At 37.4% G+C, this 22,289-nt stretch overlaps 1 protein-coding gene across 1 annotated transcript; it reads left to right on the top strand.

Moving 5' to 3' along the window:
* Positions 1–19,565: 19,565 nt before the first annotated feature.
* Positions 19,566–21,209, top strand: LOC131642263 (uncharacterized). Its single transcript, XM_058912540.1, has 3 exons — positions 19,566–19,703; positions 19,779–20,402; positions 20,664–21,209. Exons 1-3 carry the CDS (start codon positions 19,566–19,568, stop codon positions 21,207–21,209), a joined length of 1,308 nt encoding a protein of 435 aa, XP_058768523.1.
* The last annotated feature ends 1,080 nt before the right edge of the window (positions 21,210–22,289 follow it).

Genomic DNA, 22,289 nt, shown 5'->3' with positions numbered 1-22,289 from the left:
AGAAAAACACTTAGAAAGAGGGGGGTTTGAATAAGTGTACTTTAAAAACCCATAAGAGGGTAGGAAGTCCTTCTATTGGCGGTTGAAGGGTCATCGAGATATCGTTCGCCATAAAACTGTCCCTACCATCTAGAGGTAGGTAGTCTTTAGGGAAGGATAAAATAGTCATTTTAGGCAACCAAAGAGGACGCCTCAGCAATCGAAAGGGACTATCATATCACATTGTAGGCAACCTCGAGGGACGAGATCATATAACCGAAGGCAGCATTGAAGGGACTTATGATCTTTAGTGATGAGAATGAACTGAGGGCAACATTTGCTGAGGCATCCTCGTATCCGAGGGACTTGACTATTCTGTAATAAACAAGGCAGCAAATAACAAGGCAACAGGCAACAGGCAACAAGAGGGGTTACCTTTAAAGGTGTGTGGGTGCACAATCACATGATTCAATTCATATAATTATCTTGTAATTAATTATTCTAAATTAATTCAAGGCTTGCACTCCCTAAGATTACTAACCACGCAGTAATAATGTAATAGCATCACAGTTTAAGTGCCTTCAAGGCCAAACAATACAAACCATAAGCAGTTACAAAAATATATTAACCATGGGGAGGGGGAAAAAGCAATTTATAAGATAACCCCAAAAAAATTAGTACGTTAGCCACAAGTAATTATATCGGGGTTAGAAGGACAATGATTAAATGAGAATAAGTTTAGGGTTACCACAAGGCTTGAGCTTTAATCGATCTGATTAACCCTGAAAAATTAGGCACAAAGAAGAGAAATGTTAGTGTATTACAGATTCATTGACTATTGATGCAAACCCTATTTTAATCTAAAAGGCAAAATAAAACTAAAATGATTTTAGACAAACCCTAAAAGCTTAATGAAATCGAAAGTTCGATTAAATAGATAAACCAAAACAAAAATCTAATAATTATAGGGTTAAAATTAGAAACTTAGCTTTTTGATCTGGTGTGGCGCGTGGCTGAAGGATCTTGGTCAACCCTGGAAATTTGGTACGAAGAAGAGAATTGTTAGTGCATTATAGTTCCACAAACCCTAAAAATACAAACCCTAATTGTAAAAAAAACACAAAATAATTTTAAATAACTGTTTAGAAATTAAGAGATTATTTTAAATAACTGTTTAGAAATTAAGAGAATCGAATGTGCGGTTAAATATGATATTTACATGATGTAAAATATTAATTCAAATTAATTAATCAATTTAAAAACACATATAAAAAATAATACTTTTATTATAAAACAAACAATTATTTTTAATGTTGTGTTAAAAATCGAATCTTCGATTAAAATAAAAATAAGTGATTATATAATTATTATGTAAAAATTAAGATGCTAAAATAAAATAAACTTGATAAAAGAAAGAAAAAGGAAATAAATAAAAGAATGCATGGAATAAAAAAAAGAAATTAAAAGAAGACTTAGCTCTGGATCTTGTGTGATGGATTCTGAAGGAACACCATGGAACGCGCTGCTTTTCACCTTCAGATCGGGCTAGAGGAGGATCCAGCGGTGGAGATTGGAGAGCACACTGTAGATACACGCACCTGCTGTGTACCGAATCTTTATGGCAAGCATAACAAAACATTAGTAAAAAAATAACTTACAGAACCAAGGATCGAACCCCCGTTCGAGTATACGACAGTGCCCAGATCGTTACGCCTTTCGTGCGGGTCGGAACTCACCCGACAAGGAATTTCGCTACCTTAGGACCGTTATAGTTACGGCCGCCGTTCACCGGGGCTTCGGTCGCCAGCTTCCCTGTCATCAGGTCACCAACTTCCTTAACCTTCTGGCACTGGGCAGGCGTCAGCCCCCATACATGGTCTTACGACTTTGCGGAGACCTGTGTTTTTGGTAAACAGTCGCCCGGGCCTAGTCACTGCGACCCCCTTTGTGAGGAGGCACCCCTTCTCCCGAAGTTACGGGGCTATTTTGCCGAGTTCCTTAGAGAGAGTTGTCTCGCGCCCCTAGGTATTCTCTACCTACCCACCTGTGTCGGTTTCCGGTACAGGTACCCTCTTGTTGTAGGTCGTTCGAGCTTTTCCTGGGAGTATGGCATCAATTACTAAAGCGCTGGAGCGCCTCAAATTTTGGCTCGAGGCATTTTCTCTACCCCTTACTTACCTTGAAAAAACAGGCAGTCACCTTATGTTCTTGAACCGATCACCATCTTTCGGCTAACCTAGCCTCCTCCGTCCCTCCGTACCAACAAGGGGCAGTACAGGAATATTAACCTGTTGTCCATCGACTACGCCTTTCGGCCTTATCTTAGGCCCTGACTTACCCTACGTGGACGAACCTTATCTTAAGGCGCACTGCTTCTCCACTGAGGCACTTTTTCTTCGCTGTTGGGATTATACTCCATAAACTAGATGTACAAAACGTGATTAGGAGAATTTTAAAACGAGCTGCTTCGCGCCCTGTTTCTCCTTCTTCACGAAAACATCCTGGCCTATAGCCACGGTTTTCTGGTCGTAGCGACAGGTTATAGCTACGGTTTTAACTGTAGTCATATCTTCTGCAAACTCAAATCTCACACCAAATGTAATGTAAATCACAGATAATGGCATAAATTAACCAGAAAACACCATCTAAACGTAGAGGTACCCTTGATTTGGCCTAATTTCGCTTCTAGGAAAAATCCCTGAATCGGAGCTTCAAGAAACCTATCAATGGTGAAAACCAATCCCTATATTCAATCTTCAATTAAACCATTCAAATAGCTTCGGAACATCCATATGAACATAAATACGCAATCAAAACAGATTAAACATGCATGAAAAATCAAAATCGAGTTTGAAAGAGAAGCACCAAACCGTGAACATATATGCTCTGATTCTGAATGCTTTAGGTCTTAATAATGAATGGGAGACGATCAAGAGTGCTCCAGGAACTTGTATGAACCTCCCAATGTCTCTGAATCCCCTCAAAAACCTCAAACCGAATTCCAGATTTTTTGGATTTTTTGAGCTTTTGAACACATTCCTTGAACCTGCAATCATTGTCCTTTGCGTTTGGGGAGGTTATGTATTTATAATAGAATAGATTAGGGTAAAGAAATTGCATCAAATCTCTCTTGAATTCAAAATTGAAGTTTGATTGAAACTTGATTTTCAATCTTTCCATAATTGGCAAAAATTTGATTTTTCTCCCCAATCTCCATTAGCACGAATTTGGCATCTAATAACACATATTTTGGTGATTGATTCTGATTGAAACAAAAAAAGAATCCAATCTTTTCTATTTTTTTTCAAAATATTTGATTAAATTGATTTTTTTAATGAATAAAAATTCATATAAAATCAAATAATCATAAATAATGTGTGGCATTCTGATTGGATCTCTTTGATTACTTGAAGAACAAGTTTGGATGATAAAATGTTGGGCTTCTTTACAAAAAAACTCATTTTGAACCACTTTTGTTTCACATTATTCACTCAAATTTGTCCAACTTTGACAAGGCATATCTCCCTCAATTTTTAAGATATGGAGGAGTTCTAGGACTTTTTGGAAACCTCAAGAGGTCCTCTACAAGCCACTTTGGAAGCGTTTTTTCATTTGAGGATTTTATCTTGATGATATGGGATTTGACAAAAAACTGCTTTCGGTTGACTTTCAAAAAGGACCTGTAATATTTTGACCCATATCTCTCAAATTAAGCATTTTTAGACTTAGCTTGTGAGAGACAATTTTGTATAGAATTCAATTTCCTTCAAAATGAGCTTTGGATGGAAACTTTTTGATGTTCCATGTGAAAGTTATGGCTGGTCAAAGTTCAGTTGACTTTTTAGTCCAAAAACCCTAATTTAGAAACTTTGGATTTTGTTGATTTCTGAACTTTTCTTGATGAATCATGATCTATCCTTGATAAAATGATGAATTATACTTCAAAATAATGATGTTCACCAAAAATCAGGAATTTTGACTGTACTTTGAGCCCAATTGACTTTTAGGTCAAACTAGTCGACTGTTGACTTTTTGAGCAATTGATAGGGCAATCCTTGGAATTGAAGCTTGTACTTTGCCATAGAGATAGTTTGAAGCATCATAGGCTATATGAAGTCCATTGGAGACTTTAGTTCATTGATTTTCTTCAGAGAAATCAAAACCCTAGTTCATTGAGCCATTGTTTAGGAGAATGTATCTTTGAGTCTTGAACTTTGGTATGAGCTTGAATAGGAGAAATGAGACGGGCAAATTTTGGGGTATGACAATTATGTTTAGGTTTCTTAAGCACGTCAAGTTACTTTTTGATTAAGTCTTTGGTTCATCAAGGCTTTTTGTGTGGAGATTAGGGTTTTGGCCATTCATCGGATAAAATCACGATTAGGGTTTGAGTATCAAGGTACAATAATTAAGAGGATCTTTAAAGATATCAGTTCATTAGTCATTAAGGTATCTCAAAATGTTCAACTTCACTTCATGATCACAAGATTTCAATTGGTTAGAAGCTACTTGATTCAACTACAAAAAAGTCAAATGAATGCCCAAAAGTCAAGCTTTGACTTCTAGGGGTTTTGGTCAACCATGATCATATCAAGTCAAATTTCATGAAAACATTGCTTATGGAGGGATTTGATCAAGTTAAAACATGAATTTGGAGTTAACTTGCAAAATGGGTAACTTGGATCATTTTCAAAGCTATAAAATTTTCTTAACAAGTGACTTTTCATGGTTGTAACTTTCTCCTCAAGTATCCAAAAATTAAAAACAATGGCTCTTTGTAATGCTTTCATAACACATTTCAATATGATGAAAAGATTTGAGGTCAAAAGAATTCTTGAGGTGCTTAAAATTGGTAGCCAAAGTTGATGTTTCAAGTTGTTAAAAAGTTCAAATACTTTAGAATTTTTTTAAAGTGTTTTGACCTTACCAAGTGCATGACTTTATGGCCAATTTGTGATCAATTCAATCCACCATTTTTCATGCCCAAGGGATGAACTTAAAGATGAAATTTCGTACTTCATTATTATAGAAATAATTGTCCAAAAAGCTCGTGGAAATTGAGAGATATAAACCATAGAATTTGAGGTTTCAAAGTTGTCAAAATTGCCAAATGTAACACCCTTCTAAACCCCCGCGGAATATAATAATTAATTCAGAGTAAACATGAAACAAGAGTTCCACAATTATTAAAATAAACTAAATTATAAGTCATTCGTCATGCTTTAGTAGGAACGCACCACCAAAATATCAAAACTCATGTTCAACACAGCGGAATTATTTCGAACGGAATAGCATAAACATCATCAATGCATAAACCAGTAAAACATAATCCAAAAACCAAGGAACAGAGTATAATAATTAAACTCTAAGTCTAGTGCTCCCCAGTGTTACATATCAGCGCATGACACTTAAACGACGACTAACGGACTAGCCTAGAAGCTATCCTCACCAAGGCAAAAGCAGCTACTCTTCAATCTGAAAAACATCAACAATAAGGGTGAGTCTCATCACAATTAACTAATGTTATGAACTCATAAACAATAACATTTCATAAGCATTATAATCACCCAATTATAATATATTCCGATTTTTCAGAAAAGCTGTCCTAAACAACAACAACAACACATCACCAGAATATAACACAAGAAACGATCCAATCATGTTGTAATAATATGCATATGCAATGTACTGACACTATGCATGTGGTACCAAATTCCACACAATGGGAATTATGCCCTCCACTGATCCAACACATCACCTAGATTCAACCACCAAAATGATTTATGAATGAATGCACACATATCACATACTTACAACATCACCGATCCGATGAATCACATTGTCTCATCACAACTCACCATTATCATCACCAATAAAGTATGTACATGGCACAACATCATTCAATAATCAATCACCGCAATCATCACTATAGAATCACATCATAACCACATCAATCACATTGTTACATAATATCACCTATGTCTACAATGTATAACATCACCAAATAATTAAATCGAGTTTTTAAAATAAGATCGGCCATTGCCCAACATGTCATTTAATTATATAGGATTTTTAATTATTGACACAACGCTCGAAACGACGCTCAAAACGGACACACGGTTCAAAAGATATGAATTTTAGAAAATATTTTCAAAACAGCATCAGGTGTAACCGGTTACAACATGAGAACCTCAAGTGACCTATCTTACCACATTGATAGCATCTCTTGGCTGAGACTAGGGTGTGTTTCCCCAAGTGTTGAGGCTCTTGATTGACCTTCTTTTTCTTCTTTGTGTCTCGCGGTTTTCTTTCCAGATCAACAATGTTTATCATGAGACTTACTCTCTCTTCTTGTAATAGAGCATAAGCATTTTTATACACTGTCAGTCTTTTGCTTAGCTCTCGATTTAGTAGACACACCTCAGAGTATCCAGAAACAAGTTCATCGCTGGTGAGTTCTTCAATATAAGATTCATCATCAGACTCATCCAATTCTTCTATCTGGTTCTTTGTTCTGGGAACAGGAAACTCTAACTTGATAGTTCTTTCTTTATGCTTACCCTCAACTTTTTCTTTGGCCATGGGACAAGTAGAGGGAAACTTGGAGTTTTACGCTCCCATAGGTAACAGTTATTCTCAGATCTGACTCCCTTCATGATTTCTTCATTTTCTTCATTAGTAATAATACACTCTTCTTTGGTGAACCTGACATAGAATCCTTCATCACATAGTTGACTGATGCTTATAAGATTTGCAGCCAGTCCTTGTACAAGTAGGACATTATTTATATTAGGAACACCCTGTCCTTCTGTCTTGCCAACACCTTTGACTTCTCTTATTTCTCCATCACCAAGAGTCACATAGTTGTTTCCCTCCAATTTGAGGTCTACTAGAGAGTTCTTCCTCCCAGTCATATGGTTTGAGCAACCACTGTCAAGGTACCAATCTTCTTTGGAAGGCATCCTTAGAGAAGTGTGTGCTACTAGAGCAATATTCTTAGCTGCCCATTGTTGCTTTCTGTTACAGGTATCATATCCAGGTTTGACTTGATGAGTTTGGTTTGGATATCTAACTAGTCTGAAACAGAATGGCTTTATGTGACCAAATCTTCCACGGTGATGACACCTCCATTTTTGGAATTTCTTCTTTGAATGACTCCTTCTTCTGTCTCCTTGATGTTGTGACATTGGTGCTGACATCTGGTTCTTCACACAAGTTTCGGGCTTTGCTCTCCTGAGCCCAGAGGTGAATTCCTCTTTAGCTACAAATCCTACACCAGACATATCTCCTGTTCTTTGTCCAAACTCCAGAATTTCCTCTTGAGTATCAGTTCCATTATTTAGCATTTTGAAGGACTTGGTCATTTGATCAAGTTTGTAGTTCAACATGCTTACTTCACTATTAAGAGAGTCTATGGTTGCAAGATGTATATTCTTCTCAGTTTCTAACTCTCTTATGATTATCTCTTGCTTCTCCACTTTTTTGCAGACTGCAGCATTCTTGATACACAACTTCTTGTATGAGCCAGCAAGTTCATCAAAGGTTAGCTCATCATCACTGGAATCATCATCAGATGCATAGACTCTTGTTGGAACTGTGACATGTCTTGCAGTTTCTTCTTCAGACTCGGAGTCTTCATCAGACCAAGTGACAGACAGTCCTTTCTTTTGCTCCTTGTGGTAGGTAGGACATTCAGCTCTTATGTGTCCAAATCCTTCACATCCATGACACTGAACCCCTTTCCCTTGATTGGGCTTCTCCTCAGCTTTGAATATTCTGCTTGGATCATAGGTCTGGTTGATATCATTGGAAGTGTTCTTAACATTGGGTCTGGACTTATGATCAACCCTTTTAGTAAGTCTGTTGAATTGTTTTCCAAGCATGGCTATGGCTTTTGATAGATTTTCATCACTTCCACCATTGCTTTCTCTTGAATTGTCATCTGTGTTGGAAACAAAAGCTATTCTTTTGTTCTTCTTTTCAATAGGCTCATAGATACTCAACTCAAAGGTTTGTAGAGAGCCAATGAGTTCGTCCATCTTCATGTTGCTGATGTCTTGGGCTTCCTCTATGGAAGTTACCTTCATATCAAATCGCTTAGGCAGTGATCTGAGGATCTTTCTTACCAATTTTTCTTCAGACATTTTTTCTCCTAAGGCTCCTGAGTTATTTAAAATCTCAAGGACATTCACATAGAATTCATAAATGGTTTCATCCTCTTTCATCTTGAGATTTTCAAACTTAGTGGTAAGCATTTAAAGTCTCGACATCTTTCCCTTGGATGTGCCTTCATGTGCTGTTTTGAGAATATCCCAAGCTTCTTTAGCTAGTTCACAGTGTTGCACAAGCCTGAATATGTTCTTGTTAATTCCATTGAACAAGGAACTTAGGGCATTGAAATTTCCCAAAGTTAGCTCTTCTTCAGTTTTGTTCCATTGTGCTTCAGGAATTAGAACTATGGTTCCATCTTCCATGACCTTCTCAAGATGTTGCCATCCGCTTTCCACAACTCTCCAGGCCTTGCTGTCCACCGACTTTATGACTGCTACCATACGAGGTTCCCACTAGTCATAGTTAGAGCCATCCAGGATGGGTGGTATATTCCAAAACACTAACAGTTCCTTCTCCATAGTACCAGAATTTTGTTGTCCCTAGATCTCACCCAGATGTAAACAGACAGGGTGCCTGCTCTGATGCCAATTGAAAATTCTAGTAACTCACGCTGGATGTCTTACTGGATGTTATGACATCTACAATTACACAACACAAAACGCATAAAAACAATAAGGAACACACAGAATTGTTTACCCAATTCGGTTCAAACAACCTACTCTGGGCGCTACCAAGCCAGGGAGGGAATCCAATATAAGAAGAATTAATTCGGAGTTAAACTCCCCCGTTTACAACTCCTCACTTAATACCTACCCAATGAAATTCCAACCTATTCCTAGACCCGAGTATCTCCACTCACTCCCCCTCAATCACAACAGTGATTACAAATAAACATAAAACAAATACAGAGAGAAGACACACTTTAAAAACACACATTGATTTGCTTAAAAGCTTCAATCAAGAGACACACACTCGTGCTTAAAAGCTTAGAGTGACAATTAACAAAAACAACCTATTCCAACGCAATCATCAAAGACAATTGCTTGGAGTACAAGAGACAGCTACAGAACTATGGTTCCTCACAATTAACAATCCTTCTCTCTGCATTCCAATAAAAGGTTTTGGGCCTTGGGCTTTTTTAGGAACACATTAGGGTTAACCAAGTTAACCTAATTCACACGCCATCTGGTTGTCACAGAATATGCTGTCAGTAAAATCTTCTGGACAAAATATTCAGCATACAATAAAAGGTTTCCTATATTGTAGATTGAGAGAAATCAAGAAACACAATTAATAAAATATAAGAGCTCCTGCTGTCAGACAAGGATGTCATGACATTCACTAACAGAACCTGTATTAGCTAAACACAAATGCAACCTGCATTACACATTAAAAATCATGTCATGACATCAGTCAAGACATTAAACACCCAGGTATGTTTTACCACAAATGAAGCCAACATGAAAACATCTGCAAACTACAAATGCTCTGACTTCCCTATTGCACAAAAGGGGTATGTAGGCACAAGATGCGATGTCTTGTCAAGCACTCAATAATAAAAAAAAAACTTTTCTTTTTCCCTTAATTAAATAATTTATGCATTCCACCCTTAGCAAGTAAGTTATAGATAAACACACCCATTGATTAGAACAACAAGAGTAGATCATGTGGAGTACCACAAACATTAGGGGTGCTAATACCTTTCCCTTATGTAAATAACTTCCTTTCCTAGATATTTTTCCTTTTGCTTTTTTGGAAAAAATAAATGTCGCTGTCAAATCTTGCTCATCAGAGGTAAGTTAATCAGTAGCTTAATTTCAAATTTCCCGATGCGACAGAACCAAATCAAGTTTTATCAGATGGAAGTTTAAGATGATGAAGATCTTCAAAATATGTTTTGTAATCATGAATATTTTGGGTATGATTGTATAAAGTTGTACATTTTGCTCCAACAACCTCAACTGCCACAAATAATTGGGTCACAAGTTGTTGATCCCATTAATGACGAATAAGCTGAGGTCAATGTTGTTAACGATGAAGAAGAAGAACTAGATCTAGATGTTGATCACATGGTGAAAAATGATTCTGAAGATGACGATGAAGGTCCATTACCTCCAACGCATCTGTACACATCACCTGCACACATGACAAGCCTAAACTTGAAAGGAGATGAGCCATCATCTGATATTTTCTACAACCCGTATATGCAGTCGGATGAACAGTTAAAAGTGGGAGACAAATTTCGTTCAAAAGAAGATTATGTGCAAGCTATAAAAAAGTTTCACATGGTAAACTATGTGGACTTTAAAGTAGAACGCACAAATGCTGAGAGGTACATAATTTTATGTACAAATGCGAAGTGTATATTTAGGCTAGCAACATTATACCAAAAGAGAAGTAATTCTTGGGTGATATATTCTATTTCTCAAGCCCATACATGTGTTACCACCAATCTGACGCAAAATCATCATAAAATAAGTTATGATCTTATATGCCAAGAAATCTTATCTCTCGTAAAAAATGATCTGTCATTGAAGGTGAGTATGATAATCTCTCACATCAATACATTATACAATTATACTTGCTCGTACAAAAAGGCATGGTAAGCGAGGACCAAGGCGATTGAACAAGTATTTGAAAACTGTGAGGATTCATAAAAAGAACTTCTGCACTACTTGGTTGAACTTCACACATATGCTCCTGGAACTGTTTCCATTTTGGAGACATTGTCGACGTATGCCCTAGACAGAACATGTTTAGGTGGAAATGTAATATTCCATCGATTGTTTTGGGCGTTTCAACCTTGCATCTGAGGCTTTACATTCTGCAAACCTGTTATTGAAATAGATGAAACAGGGTTATACAAGAAATATAAAGAAAAGTTATTGATGGAGGTAGCACAAGATGGAAATAGTAAAAATTTTCCAATTGCCTTCGCTCTAGTCGAAGGCGAGACTGCTGGTGGTTGGAGTTTCTTTCTCAAAAATATCCGAACACACGTTGCTCCACAATCTGGCCTATGTTTGATTTTTGAAAGACATGCTTCTATTGAGACTGCATACAACAATCTTGCTAACGGTTGGCACGACCTCCCTTCTACATATGTCTAGTGCATTAGACATCTTGCGCAAAATTTCATGCGGGAAATCAAAGACGAGATTCTTCAAAAAAATCTTGTGAACGTGTGGTAGGCATCAACTCAATCATCATTCTGTGAGATCAAATTGTCAAATCCGGGTGCTGGAGGTGGGATTGATAATATTCCAACAGAAAAGTGGACAAATTCATTTAAAAACAAACAACGATGGGGCCACATGACAACAAATCATGTGGAATCAATGAACGATGTCTTAAAAGGCATAAGAAACCTACCCATAACTGATGACACTAAATTACACCATATATGGGAGGAAAATCAAAGAAAATTTGTGGTTTACTTTCATGAAGCAACAATTTTCACATTTCTTCACAAAGAAGTAAAAGTACACAATTTAAAATCCATACAGCCAATTGCTCTGATTTTTTCCCCACAAGTCACATTTTGTACTATAAATAGAGGCCCTTGCCTCTTGCAACAAACACACAAAAATCTCCAAAGTCACTCCCTCACTCAAAAACTCCATTTTTTCACTTTGCACAAACTTGCAAGTTCTAAGTTTCTCTTAAGTTCTTTGCAAACTAACCATCCAAACACTTCATATACATCATATAGAAGCTATCCAAGCCCTTACATAACATTTGTAACATCTCCATTACCACCCTTCATCTTCATCTGTCGTATTTATGTATAGAGTTAGGTAGAGAGATTGGGGGGATTCAAAGCCAAGTAAGCACATCAATAGTACCAGGGAGGTTCAATGAAGCTCATAGGATCATTCATTTGTTGTTGGAACATCATTCAAAGGGCCTTCTATCTCCTTCCGTTCGGTAAAATCTTGAACTTGAAACTCATAATTTAAGCTTTCATTTGTGTTCATTCTTGATCTATTATTTTTCATATGATTGGTGTGATCTGAAGCCCTATGAAAAGAGGCATTGGATGAGCTTGATTGTCATTTAATTCAACTTTGGAAAAACTAGCTTTCCTCTGGTTTTATCGAAAATTCAAAAGCTACAGTCAATATTAATTTGTTTTAAGCACATGGTTAAGTTCCTTGTGAAATTCTAAGCAATTTGATCTTTACACTTTTGCATTTGGGGTGAGAAATGAGAGAGTTGCCATTTTTAAATATTTGAAGTTTGAGAAAGATGTGATTCTGCAACAGAAAACTGCTTTTTTTCGAAGGGGAAATCGATTTTAAAGAAGTGGTTAATCGATTTTCACCACTGATTTTGCCTCTGGTTTTGTTTTTTTCGAAGGGGAAATCAATTACCACATTATGGGAAATCAATTTCCTGAAGCAAAAAACTGAAAAACAAATTAATTTGGTTATGGGGAAATCGGTTACCCCCATTTTGGGAAACGGATTTCCTGAAGCCAACTTTGAAAAATATTATTTGTTTTTCTCTCATTTTCTCTCAATTGTTTCTATGAACAAATTAACCCCTTTTGAGTTGATTTTTTGCATACTCCTTATTTATGTGATATATTTTGTGAATATATTTTAAAAAATCCAAAAATATTTTTATTTTAATCAATTTTATTTAAATCGAAAAATAGTGTTTTTATGCCTTTTAAAGGCCTTTTAATCGAATGTTTTCAAAATGATTTCTTCACCAAATGTCTTGATTAAATTTGTGTGATTCCTTTTAGGATTAAATTTAGCTTCCTTTGAAGTTCATGACATGTTCCCTTAGTTAATCCACTTAGGGTTTTGTTTAATCGAATTTTAATTAATTAGGCTTAGGTGTATATAACTAAAAAACCTTAAAACCCTAATCCATGATCCCTTGATCTTCAGATCCCAATGCAATACCATGTTAATATAACTTGTTGTTATGATCTCTCTTTGTTTATCCACTTTTACATATACTTGTTGATTTACATCCTTGTACATTTATGATTTGGTTATGTTATTATCTTTGTACATATACACATTGTTTACTAACCCACATGCATGATACATTATCCATCATCACATCATATTCATTCATACATGAAATGATCTTGAGGTATGTCACCCTTTTATTCATCCAACTTATATCTTTGAGTTTATACTTTGATATTTTTGAACTCACCATTGATTGTATCCTTGATACACATGTTATATCACACAAACACACAAACACACACACACACACACACACACACACACACTTGAGATATTCATCATGATTGATTTCTTAAGTTGTTGCCTAAAACTCCAAGGAATGGGAGTGGTATTGACTAAAATTGTCAAGGTACTAAATCTCTCCTCCAAAATATTTTATCTTTGTGCTTAGTATTGTTAAAGCTTTGCACCCCACTTGTTTTGAAAATGGTTTTGTATTGTTAAAGCTCAACCCTTTTAAACTCGACCCTTGGTTTTTTATTGTTAAAGCTCAACCAACCTATTTTATTAAACTCTAACCTTGTATTGTTAAAGCTTGGCTCCTTTTAAAACGTGTTAACTATTGTTAAAGCTTAACATTTTAAAAACTGTAGATGTTGTTGATTGGCTGTAATTTTTGGTAAAACTCATTGTGTTTCTATCTTGTCAAATCTGGTGTCATGACATGCATTCTACTGTTGTGAAGTTTTTCTTATGCATGCCTTTACCTGATGTCAAGGCCGATGTCATGACATTCGCAGCTGTTACGTTCTTTTCTGTTACTATTTATGGTTATGTGATCTGATAAGATCCTATGCGCTTTATTTGGAAATGTTGGATTCTGATCTGATTCAAGGACGTCTTTGATGGTTATTATTTTTAGTTCCTTGATTTATGGAAATTAGTTTTATTAGGTTTAAAACTAATTTGGATCCAAGGCCCAGCTGCTGCGTTTTCTGAAGGCTATATATTTTACGAAGAAGCTGCAGACCAGATTAGGGTTTTTGTATTGAGAAGCTTTAAGAGTTCTTTCTTTTAAGTTTTTACGTTCTAGCCTTCTTGTAAGCCAAACAATCATCATGATGATTGTCTTGGTCTAGGTGTTTTGGTTTGAGTTGTAAGAAGTACTCGAAGCTTTTAAGCAAGAGTACTATTGTACTTGATTAAAGCTTTTAAGCAAGATCAAGTTGTGTCCTTGAAGTGTGTCTTCTTTTGTTATTCGTAGAGTGTTTTTCATCACTGCTGTGATTGAGGGGGAGTGAGTAGGATCTCTGATCTAAGTAGTTTTAGATTGAAGTTGCATTGGGTAGATATTAAGTGAAAGGAGTAATCTTGATCTGTATTACCTTTAATTGATATTACTTATAGTGGACTTCCTCCCTGGCTTGGTAGCCCCCAGATGTAGGTGTGATTGCACCGAACTGGGTTAACAACTTTCTTGTGTTGTTATTCTGTTTACTTCTTGTTCGTTTGTTTAAAAGCATTCAGATAGTAATGTCGTGACATCCTGTTCGACATCGCGTGTCTGAGTCCAGAATTTCAATTGGTATCAGAGCAGGCACCCTGCCTGTTTTTACTGGGTGAGATCTAGGGACAGTATTTTCTGGTACTATGGACAAAGAAGGTGGTGGATTTGTGATTAGACCACCCATTCTGGATGGTTCCAATTATGATTATTGGAAACCTCGCATGGTGGCTTTTCTGAAATCCGTGGATAGTAAAGCATGGAGAGCTGTAAACAAAGGATGGGAACATCCTGTCATTACTGATAAAGATGGCAAGAAAACTCTTAAACCAGAGGAAGAATGGGACAAAGATGAGGAGGCATTGGCGCTTGGCAACTCTAAAGCTTTAAATGCTTTATTCAATGGAATTGACAGGAATATATTCAGACTAGTACATCACTGTGAACTAGCCAAAGATGTCTGGGATACCCTCAAGACTACTCATGAGGGCACCTCCAAAGTGAAGATGTCAAGACTTCAACTGCTAACTACGAAGTTTGAAAATCTAAGGATGAGAGATGATGAAAGTATTCAGGATTTTCATATGAATATACTTGATATTGCTAATACCTCAGGAGCTTTGGGAGAGAAAATGTCTGATGAAAAGCTGGTGAGAAAAATCCTTAGATCCCTACCTAAGAGATTTGATATGAAAGTTACAGCTATAGAAGAGGCACAGGACATCAGCAAAATGAAGGTAGAAGAGTTAATTGGATCTCTTCAAACCTTTGAGATGGGGATCAGTGACAATTCTGAAAATAAAAACAAAAGCATAACTTTTGTGTCCAACTCTCAAGAAAAAGCAGAGGAAAGTAGAGAAGAGAATCTATCTGAATCTATAGCTATGCTTGGTAAACAATTTAACAAAATAATGAGAAGAATGGATCAGAAGCCAAGACCTAATGCCAAGAACATCTCATCTGACACCAGTAGATCTTATGACTCTGGCAGAAGAGCAAAACCAGAAGAAAAGTACAATCACAGCAAAGGGATTCAATGTCATGGATGTGAAGGGTATGGACATATTAGAGCTGAATGTCCTACTTATCTCAAGAAACAAAAGAAAGGATTGTCAGTCTCCTGGTCTGATGAAGATTCTGAGAGTGACTTTGAAGAAGAATCAGCCAAACATGTCACAGCCCTTACTGGGGATTGTAATTCTGATGAAGACTCTAGTGAAGATGAGCTAACCTTTGAAGAACTGGCAGCCTCCTACAGAAAGCTGTGTATCAGAAGTGCTGAAGTTTGTCAACAAGGTGAAAAGCAGAAGAAATACATAGTTCAATTGGAGGCTGATAACAAAGGACTTAGTAAAACTATATCTGAACTAAACAGTGAAATTATCATGTTACAATCCAAACTTGATCAGATGTCAAAATCTGTAAAAATGTTGAACAGTGGCTCGGATATGTTGGAGGAGATTTTGCAGATTGGAAAAAGTTCAGGAGATATGTCTGGTATAGGATTTGTTGGTGCAAAGAAACATTCCCAAGATAGTAGCAGAGCTAAACCTGAAACTGATATGTTGAAACCAATGTCAAAACATGTGACTCAACATCAAGACAAAAGTAAAATGAAGAGAAAGTTTCAAAGATGGAGATGTCATTACTGTGGAAGATTTGGACACATTAAGCCCTTTTGCTTCAGATTATATGGATACCCAGATCAAGCTCCTTACTACAAACCTAAGCAGATCATGCCCATCCAGAAGCAACAATGGAAACCTAAAAATATGGCTTTAATAGCCCATACATCTCTTAGAGTTTCAGCCAAAGAAGATTGGTATTTTGACAGTGGATGTTCCAGACACATGACTGGAATCAAGAATCTGCTTGTTGATATCAAGAATCACTCTACTAGCTATGTAACCTTTGGTGATGGAGCTAAAGGAGAAATCAAAGGAGTTGGAAAACTAGACTGTTCAGGAGTGCCAAATTTAGAAGGTGTTTTGTTGGTCAAGGGCCTGACTGCTAACCTCATAAGCATCAGTCAACTCTGTGACCAAGGATACCAAGTCAACTTCACTAAAGCTGAGTGTGTGGTTACTAATGAAGAAAAGGAAGTAGTAATGAGGGGAGTCAGATCCAAAGATAACTGCTACTTGTGGGTGTCCCATGAATCCAGCTACTCAACTGTATGTTCTAAGGAAGAAGAAGCAAAGCTGTGGCACCAAAAGCTTGGCCACCTTCATCTAAGAGGTATGAAAAGGATTATTTCTCTGGAAGCTGTGAGAGGAATTCCTAAGCTACAAATTGATGAAGGAAGAATATGTGGTGAATGTCAGGTAGGAAAACAAACCAGGATGTCACATCCAAAGGTTACACATCTGACCACTTCCAGAGTTCTTGAATTGCTCCATATGGACTTGATGGGACCAATGCAAATGGAAAGTCTTGGAGGAAAGAAATATGCTTATGTGGTTATGGATGACTACTCCAGATACACTTGGGTAAACTTCATCAGAGAAAAGTCAGATGTGTTTGATGTTTTCAAGGACCTGTGTCAAAGAGTTCAAAGAGAAAAAGAAAATGGTGTTGTGAGAATTAGAAGTGATCATGGAAAGGAATTTGAGAATCAAAAGTTTGCTGATTTCTGCTCCTCTGAAGGAATACATCATGAATTTTCATCCCCTATTACTCCACAGCAAAATGGGGTTGTTGAAAGAAAAAATAGAACCATTCAAGAATCAGCCAGAGCTATGATCCATGCTAAGAATCTTCCTATCTACTTCTGGGCTGAAGCCATGAATACTGCTTGTTATGTCCATAATAGAGTTACCTTAAGAAAAGGAACCTCTACCACTCTATATGAGATCTGGAAGGGAAGAAAACCCACTGTCAAATACTTCCATGTGTTTGGTAGTAAGTGTTACATTCTTGCTGATAGAGATCACAGAAGGAAGATGGATTCCAAGAGTGATGAAGGGATCTTTCTGGGCTACTCTACAAACAGTAGAGCCTATAGAGTGTTCAACTCAAGAACCAGAGTAATAATGGAGTCCATAAATGTTGTGGTTGATGATGTCCACAATCAAGCAGATGTCACAGAAGATGTCGGAACATTCTGGGATATTACAGCTGAAGGATCTACAAGAGAAGATGATTGCACTCCTACTATCACAGAGTCTGAGACTGAACCTCCTAACAAGAGTCCATCTATAAGAGTTCAAAAAGATCATCCTAGTGAACTTATTATAGGAGATCTCAACAGTGGAGTTACTACAAGGTCAAGAGAACTAGCTTCAAACTCTTGTTTTGTGTCAAAAATTGAACCTAAGAATGTTAAGGAAGCATTAACAGATGAGTTCTGGATTAATGCCATGCAGGAAGAACTAGGCCAGTTTGAAAGGAATGAAGTATGGGAGCTGGTACCAAGACCTAAAGGTACTAATGTCATTGGAACAAAATGGGTTTACAAGAACAAGTCAGATGAACTGGGAACTGTTATCAGAAACAAAGCAAGGCTAGTTGCTCAAGGATACACTCAAGTTGAAGGAATTGACTTTGATGAAACCTTTGCTCCTGTTGCTAGACTTGAGTCAATTAGATTACTGCTAGGAGTTGCTTGTATTCTAAAATTCAAACTATACCAGATGGATGTGAAGAGTGCTTTCTTGAATGGATACTTGAGTGAGGAAGTTTATGTGGAGCAACCTAAAGGTTTTGCTGATCCAAACCATCCTGACTATGTGTACAAACTAAGAAAAGCTCTTTATGGCCTGAAACAAGCCCCTAGAGCTTGGTATGAGAGACTAACTGAGTTTCTTACTAGTAATGGGTACAGGAAAGGAGGGATAGATAAAACTCTTTTTGTTAAAGATGAAGGAGGAAAGATCCTGATTGCTCAAATCTATGTGGATGATATTGTGTTTGGTGGGATGTCAGACAAGATGACTAGACATTTTGTTGATCAGATGCAATCAGAATTTGAAATGAGCCTAGTTGGAGAATTAACTTATTTTCTTGGGCTGCAAGTTAAACAGATGGAAGACTCAATCTTTCTCTCTCAGAGTAAGTATGCTAAAAACATTGTCAAAAAGTTTGGAATGGAAAATGCTACTCACAAAAGAACACCAGCTCCTACTCACTTAAAATTGTCCAAAGATGAAAAGGGAACTAGTGTTGATCAAAGTCTATACAGAAGCATGATAGGAAGCCTGTTGTATCTCACAGCCAGTAGACCTGATATTGCTTTTGCTGTTGGGGTGTGTGCTAGGTATCAAGCAGATCCAAAGATCAGTCATATCAACCAAGTCAAGAGGATCCTGAAATATGTGAATGGTGCTTGTGAGTATGGAATGCTCTACTCTCATGGGTGTGAACCTATTCTCACTGGATATTGTGATGCAGATTGGGCTGGAAGTGCTGATGACAGAAAAAGTACTTCAGGAGGATGTTTCTTCTTGGGGAATAATCTTATTTCATGGTTCAGCAAGAAACAAAATTGTGTGTCTTTATCCACTGCAGAGGCAGAATACATTGCAGCAGGAAGTAGTTGCTCTCAGCTTGTTTGGATGAAGCAAATGTTAACAGAATACAATGTCACACAAGATGTCATGACATTATATTGTGACAACTTAAGTGCCATTAACATTTCAAAGAATCCCATTCAGCATAGCAGGACCAAGCACATTGATATTAGACACCACTACATTAGAGATCTTGTTGAGGATAAAATAATTGCCTTGGAACATGTTGCTACAAATCTTCAACTGGCTGACATTTTCACAAAAGCCTTGGATGCAAATCAATTTGAAAATCTAAGAAGTAAACTAGGCATTTGTCTTTGTGAAGGATTATAGCAATTAACCGGGTGTGGGGCCAACATTATTTCTCTCTCCAAATATTTGCTATCATTACACATTAAAGTGTATTTTCCCCCTCTTTTACAATTTGTCCAAACGGTTTCCATTCCCCCAAAACCTATCTTCAGCACTCACGCTACCTCTCTGTGTCGTTGCATTCACAAACCTTTCCCCAGCATTCCATTTTCTCTCACCATGTCTCAGAGTTCTCCCTCAAAGAAATCGTCTCCTCCCTCTGAAACAGCATCAGGATCTAGGGCACCAAATGTGGTGAGTGATCAAGATGTTGTGTTGAATGTTGTGCCATTGAACACTGTTCCTGCTACCGATCCTGTTCGTAGTCTACCAAGAAAGATGCATGCAAGAAAATCAACTGGTGGATCTGTTCCAGAAACCTTTTCTGCTCAGGGTAGAGAGGGCTCTGCTTATGTTCACAATGCGATCGCAGGTATTGTCACAAGAATCTTGAATGAAGGGCACAAGGTTGATGGAATATCTGTTCCTCTAGCCCAAATTCCTGCCTCTGAGAACAGCAAAGATGATCAAGATGATCAAGATGATGCTAGCAAAGATCAGGATGATGTTGAGACATATGTTAATAACAATGATGAGACCCCTGGTGCCAAAGATGTTGAGACATCTGAAGCTATCAATGTTGAAACATCTGGTACTAAAGATGCTGAGATTCTTGAACCTGAGAAAGCTGAAGAGGTTCCTGTTGCTCCTTCTAAAGAAACTCTTAATGAAGGCCCTACTGTGCATGATGTGGTGAATCTGGATGATCTGGATGATTCTATTGACATTGCTGATGATGAGCTCATCTCTAGCATCTCTCATAGAGTCAAGACTCGTAAGGGCAAACAGGTTTGTGATCAAGATTTCTCCAAACCTCAAGTTACTCATCAAAAGAAGGTCACTATAAAGAAGATCAAGAAGGTCCTTGCTGAACCTTCAACCACTGGGAGCAAGATTGCTGTGAAGAAGAGGACGGAAAGAAGTGTTTCTGCCCCTGAAGACGATGTCTTAAGTGATGTCCCTGACATCCCATCAAAGAAGAAGATTGCTGTCACAAAATCCTCCACAAAGGTTCGTGATGTTCCCTTGGACAACATTTACTTGCACTATGCTTCAAATGCCATCCAGTGGAAGTTTGTTTATCAAAGAAGGCTGGCTCTAGAAAGAGAATTAGCAAATGATGCTCTGGAATGTCAAGAGGTCATGAAGCTCATCAAGTCTGCAGGTTTGATTAAGACTGTTACTCATTTTTCAAAGTGCTATGAAATTCTTGTGAAGGAATTTATTGTGAATTTGTCTCAAGATTGTGGTGATGGAAGAACTGATGATTTTCATAAGGTGTATGTTAGAAGAAAGTGTATAGATTTTTCCCCTGCTGTTATCAACCTATATCTAGGTAGAGATGCTGAGGCTCAACCTGAGCTTGAAGTAACTGACAATGAAGTATGCAATGTTATCACTGGTGGTAAGGTCAAGAAATGGCCCATAAAGAGTAAATTGTCTGCTAGTCTCTTGAATGGCAGGTATGCCTTGCTGCACAAAATTGGTGCTGCAAACTGGGTGCCTACCAATCACACTTCTACCATTGTTGTTGGCCTAGGTAAATTCATTTATGTTGTGGGAACCAAGACAAAATTTGACTATGGGACCTACATATTTGATCAAACTATGAGGCATGCTGGTACCTCTGCTACCAAGCTCCCCATTGCATTCCCATCCCTGATATGTGGGATAATCCTCAAGCAACACCCTGGAATTCTGAAAAGTAAAGATTATGTATGTAAGCGGGAGAGTGCTTTGTCTTTTCACTACAAGCTGCTCTAGAGGTCTGATGACATGACATCTGCTGGGACATCACAACCCAGCAAGTCTGTGAACAAAGCCCTTCTTATTGCTGAGCTGAAAGAGACTTGTAAGGAGTTGGACAACAGGAAGATGAAGCTTGAAAATCTCATCCAAAGTCTTGAGCAGTCTACAGATGATGATCTTGCTGGTGGAAGGGATGGTGACAATATGGATGAAGACAAAGGTGCTGATAGTGGGGCTGAGGAAGAGGCTGAGGATGGTGAGGGCTCTGAGGATACTGGGAGTAGTGATGCTGATGAAGAGACTAGTAGCTCAAGTGATTACAATACTGGTGGCTCTAGTGATGAAGACAGTGATGGGTCTGATGATTAGCTCTGATTCTGTTTGTGTTTGGCTCCTTTTGTGGCTAAAAAGGGGGAGTAATGGTTGTTTTGGTGGTTTTGGTTTTTTTTGTTGATCTTTTTGGTTGATGGATATGGTTGTATTGTTGTTTTCTTATATTTTGGTTGTTTCCTGGTTCTCCTTGACAATGACAAGTGGTATTCTGTAACAGTTGATTAAATAGATGTTTTCTGGATTTCTGGTGATTAATCAAGCTGGCTGTTGTTTGCTTACAGAATTTATTTTTCTGTTGTTGGCTGCTGTGTATGCTCTGATATCTGTTTGGGTACATCAATTAGTGTTTTAGCCAAAAATTTGCCAAAGGGGGAGTTTGTAGATGTTGTTGATTGGCTGTAATTTTTGGTAAAACTCATTGTGTTTCTATCTTGTCAAATCTGGTGTCATGACATGCATTCTACTGTTGTGAAGTTTTTCTTATGCAGGCCTTTACCTGATGTCAAGGCCGATGTCATGACATTCGCAGCTGTTACGTTCTTTTCTGTTACTATTTATGGTTATGTGATCTGATAAGATCCTATGCGCTTTATTTGGAAATGTTGGATTCTGATCTGATTCAAGGACGTCTTTGATGGTTATTATTTTTAGTTCCTTGATTTATGGAAATTAGTTTTATTAGGTTTAAAACTAATTTGGATCCAAGGCCCAGCTGCTGCGTTTTCTGAAGGCTATATATTTTACGAAGAAGCTGCAGAACAG

Source organism: Vicia villosa, unplaced genomic scaffold, assembly GCF_029867415.1.
Source record: "Vicia villosa cultivar HV-30 ecotype Madison, WI unplaced genomic scaffold, Vvil1.0 ctg.004731F_1_1, whole genome shotgun sequence".
Taxonomy (NCBI): Eukaryota; Viridiplantae; Streptophyta; class Magnoliopsida; order Fabales; family Fabaceae; genus Vicia; species Vicia villosa.
This window is presented reverse-complemented; position numbering and strand designations above follow the sequence as displayed.

Bases quoted from the DNA above. Each gene is read 5' to 3' on its own strand.
- LOC131642263 (XM_058912540.1), top strand. From the start codon at position 19,566: ATGTCTCAGAGTTCTCCCTCAAAGAAATCGTCTCCTCCCTCTGAAACA. The intron at 19,704-19,778 runs GTTCGTAGTCTA...TTTTCTGCTCAG, and splicing joins CTGTTCCTGCTACCGATCCT to GGTAGAGAGGGCTCTGCTTA. The intron at 20,403-20,663 runs GTCCCTGACATC...ATTCTTGTGAAG, and splicing joins AAGACGATGTCTTAAGTGAT to GAATTTATTGTGAATTTGTC.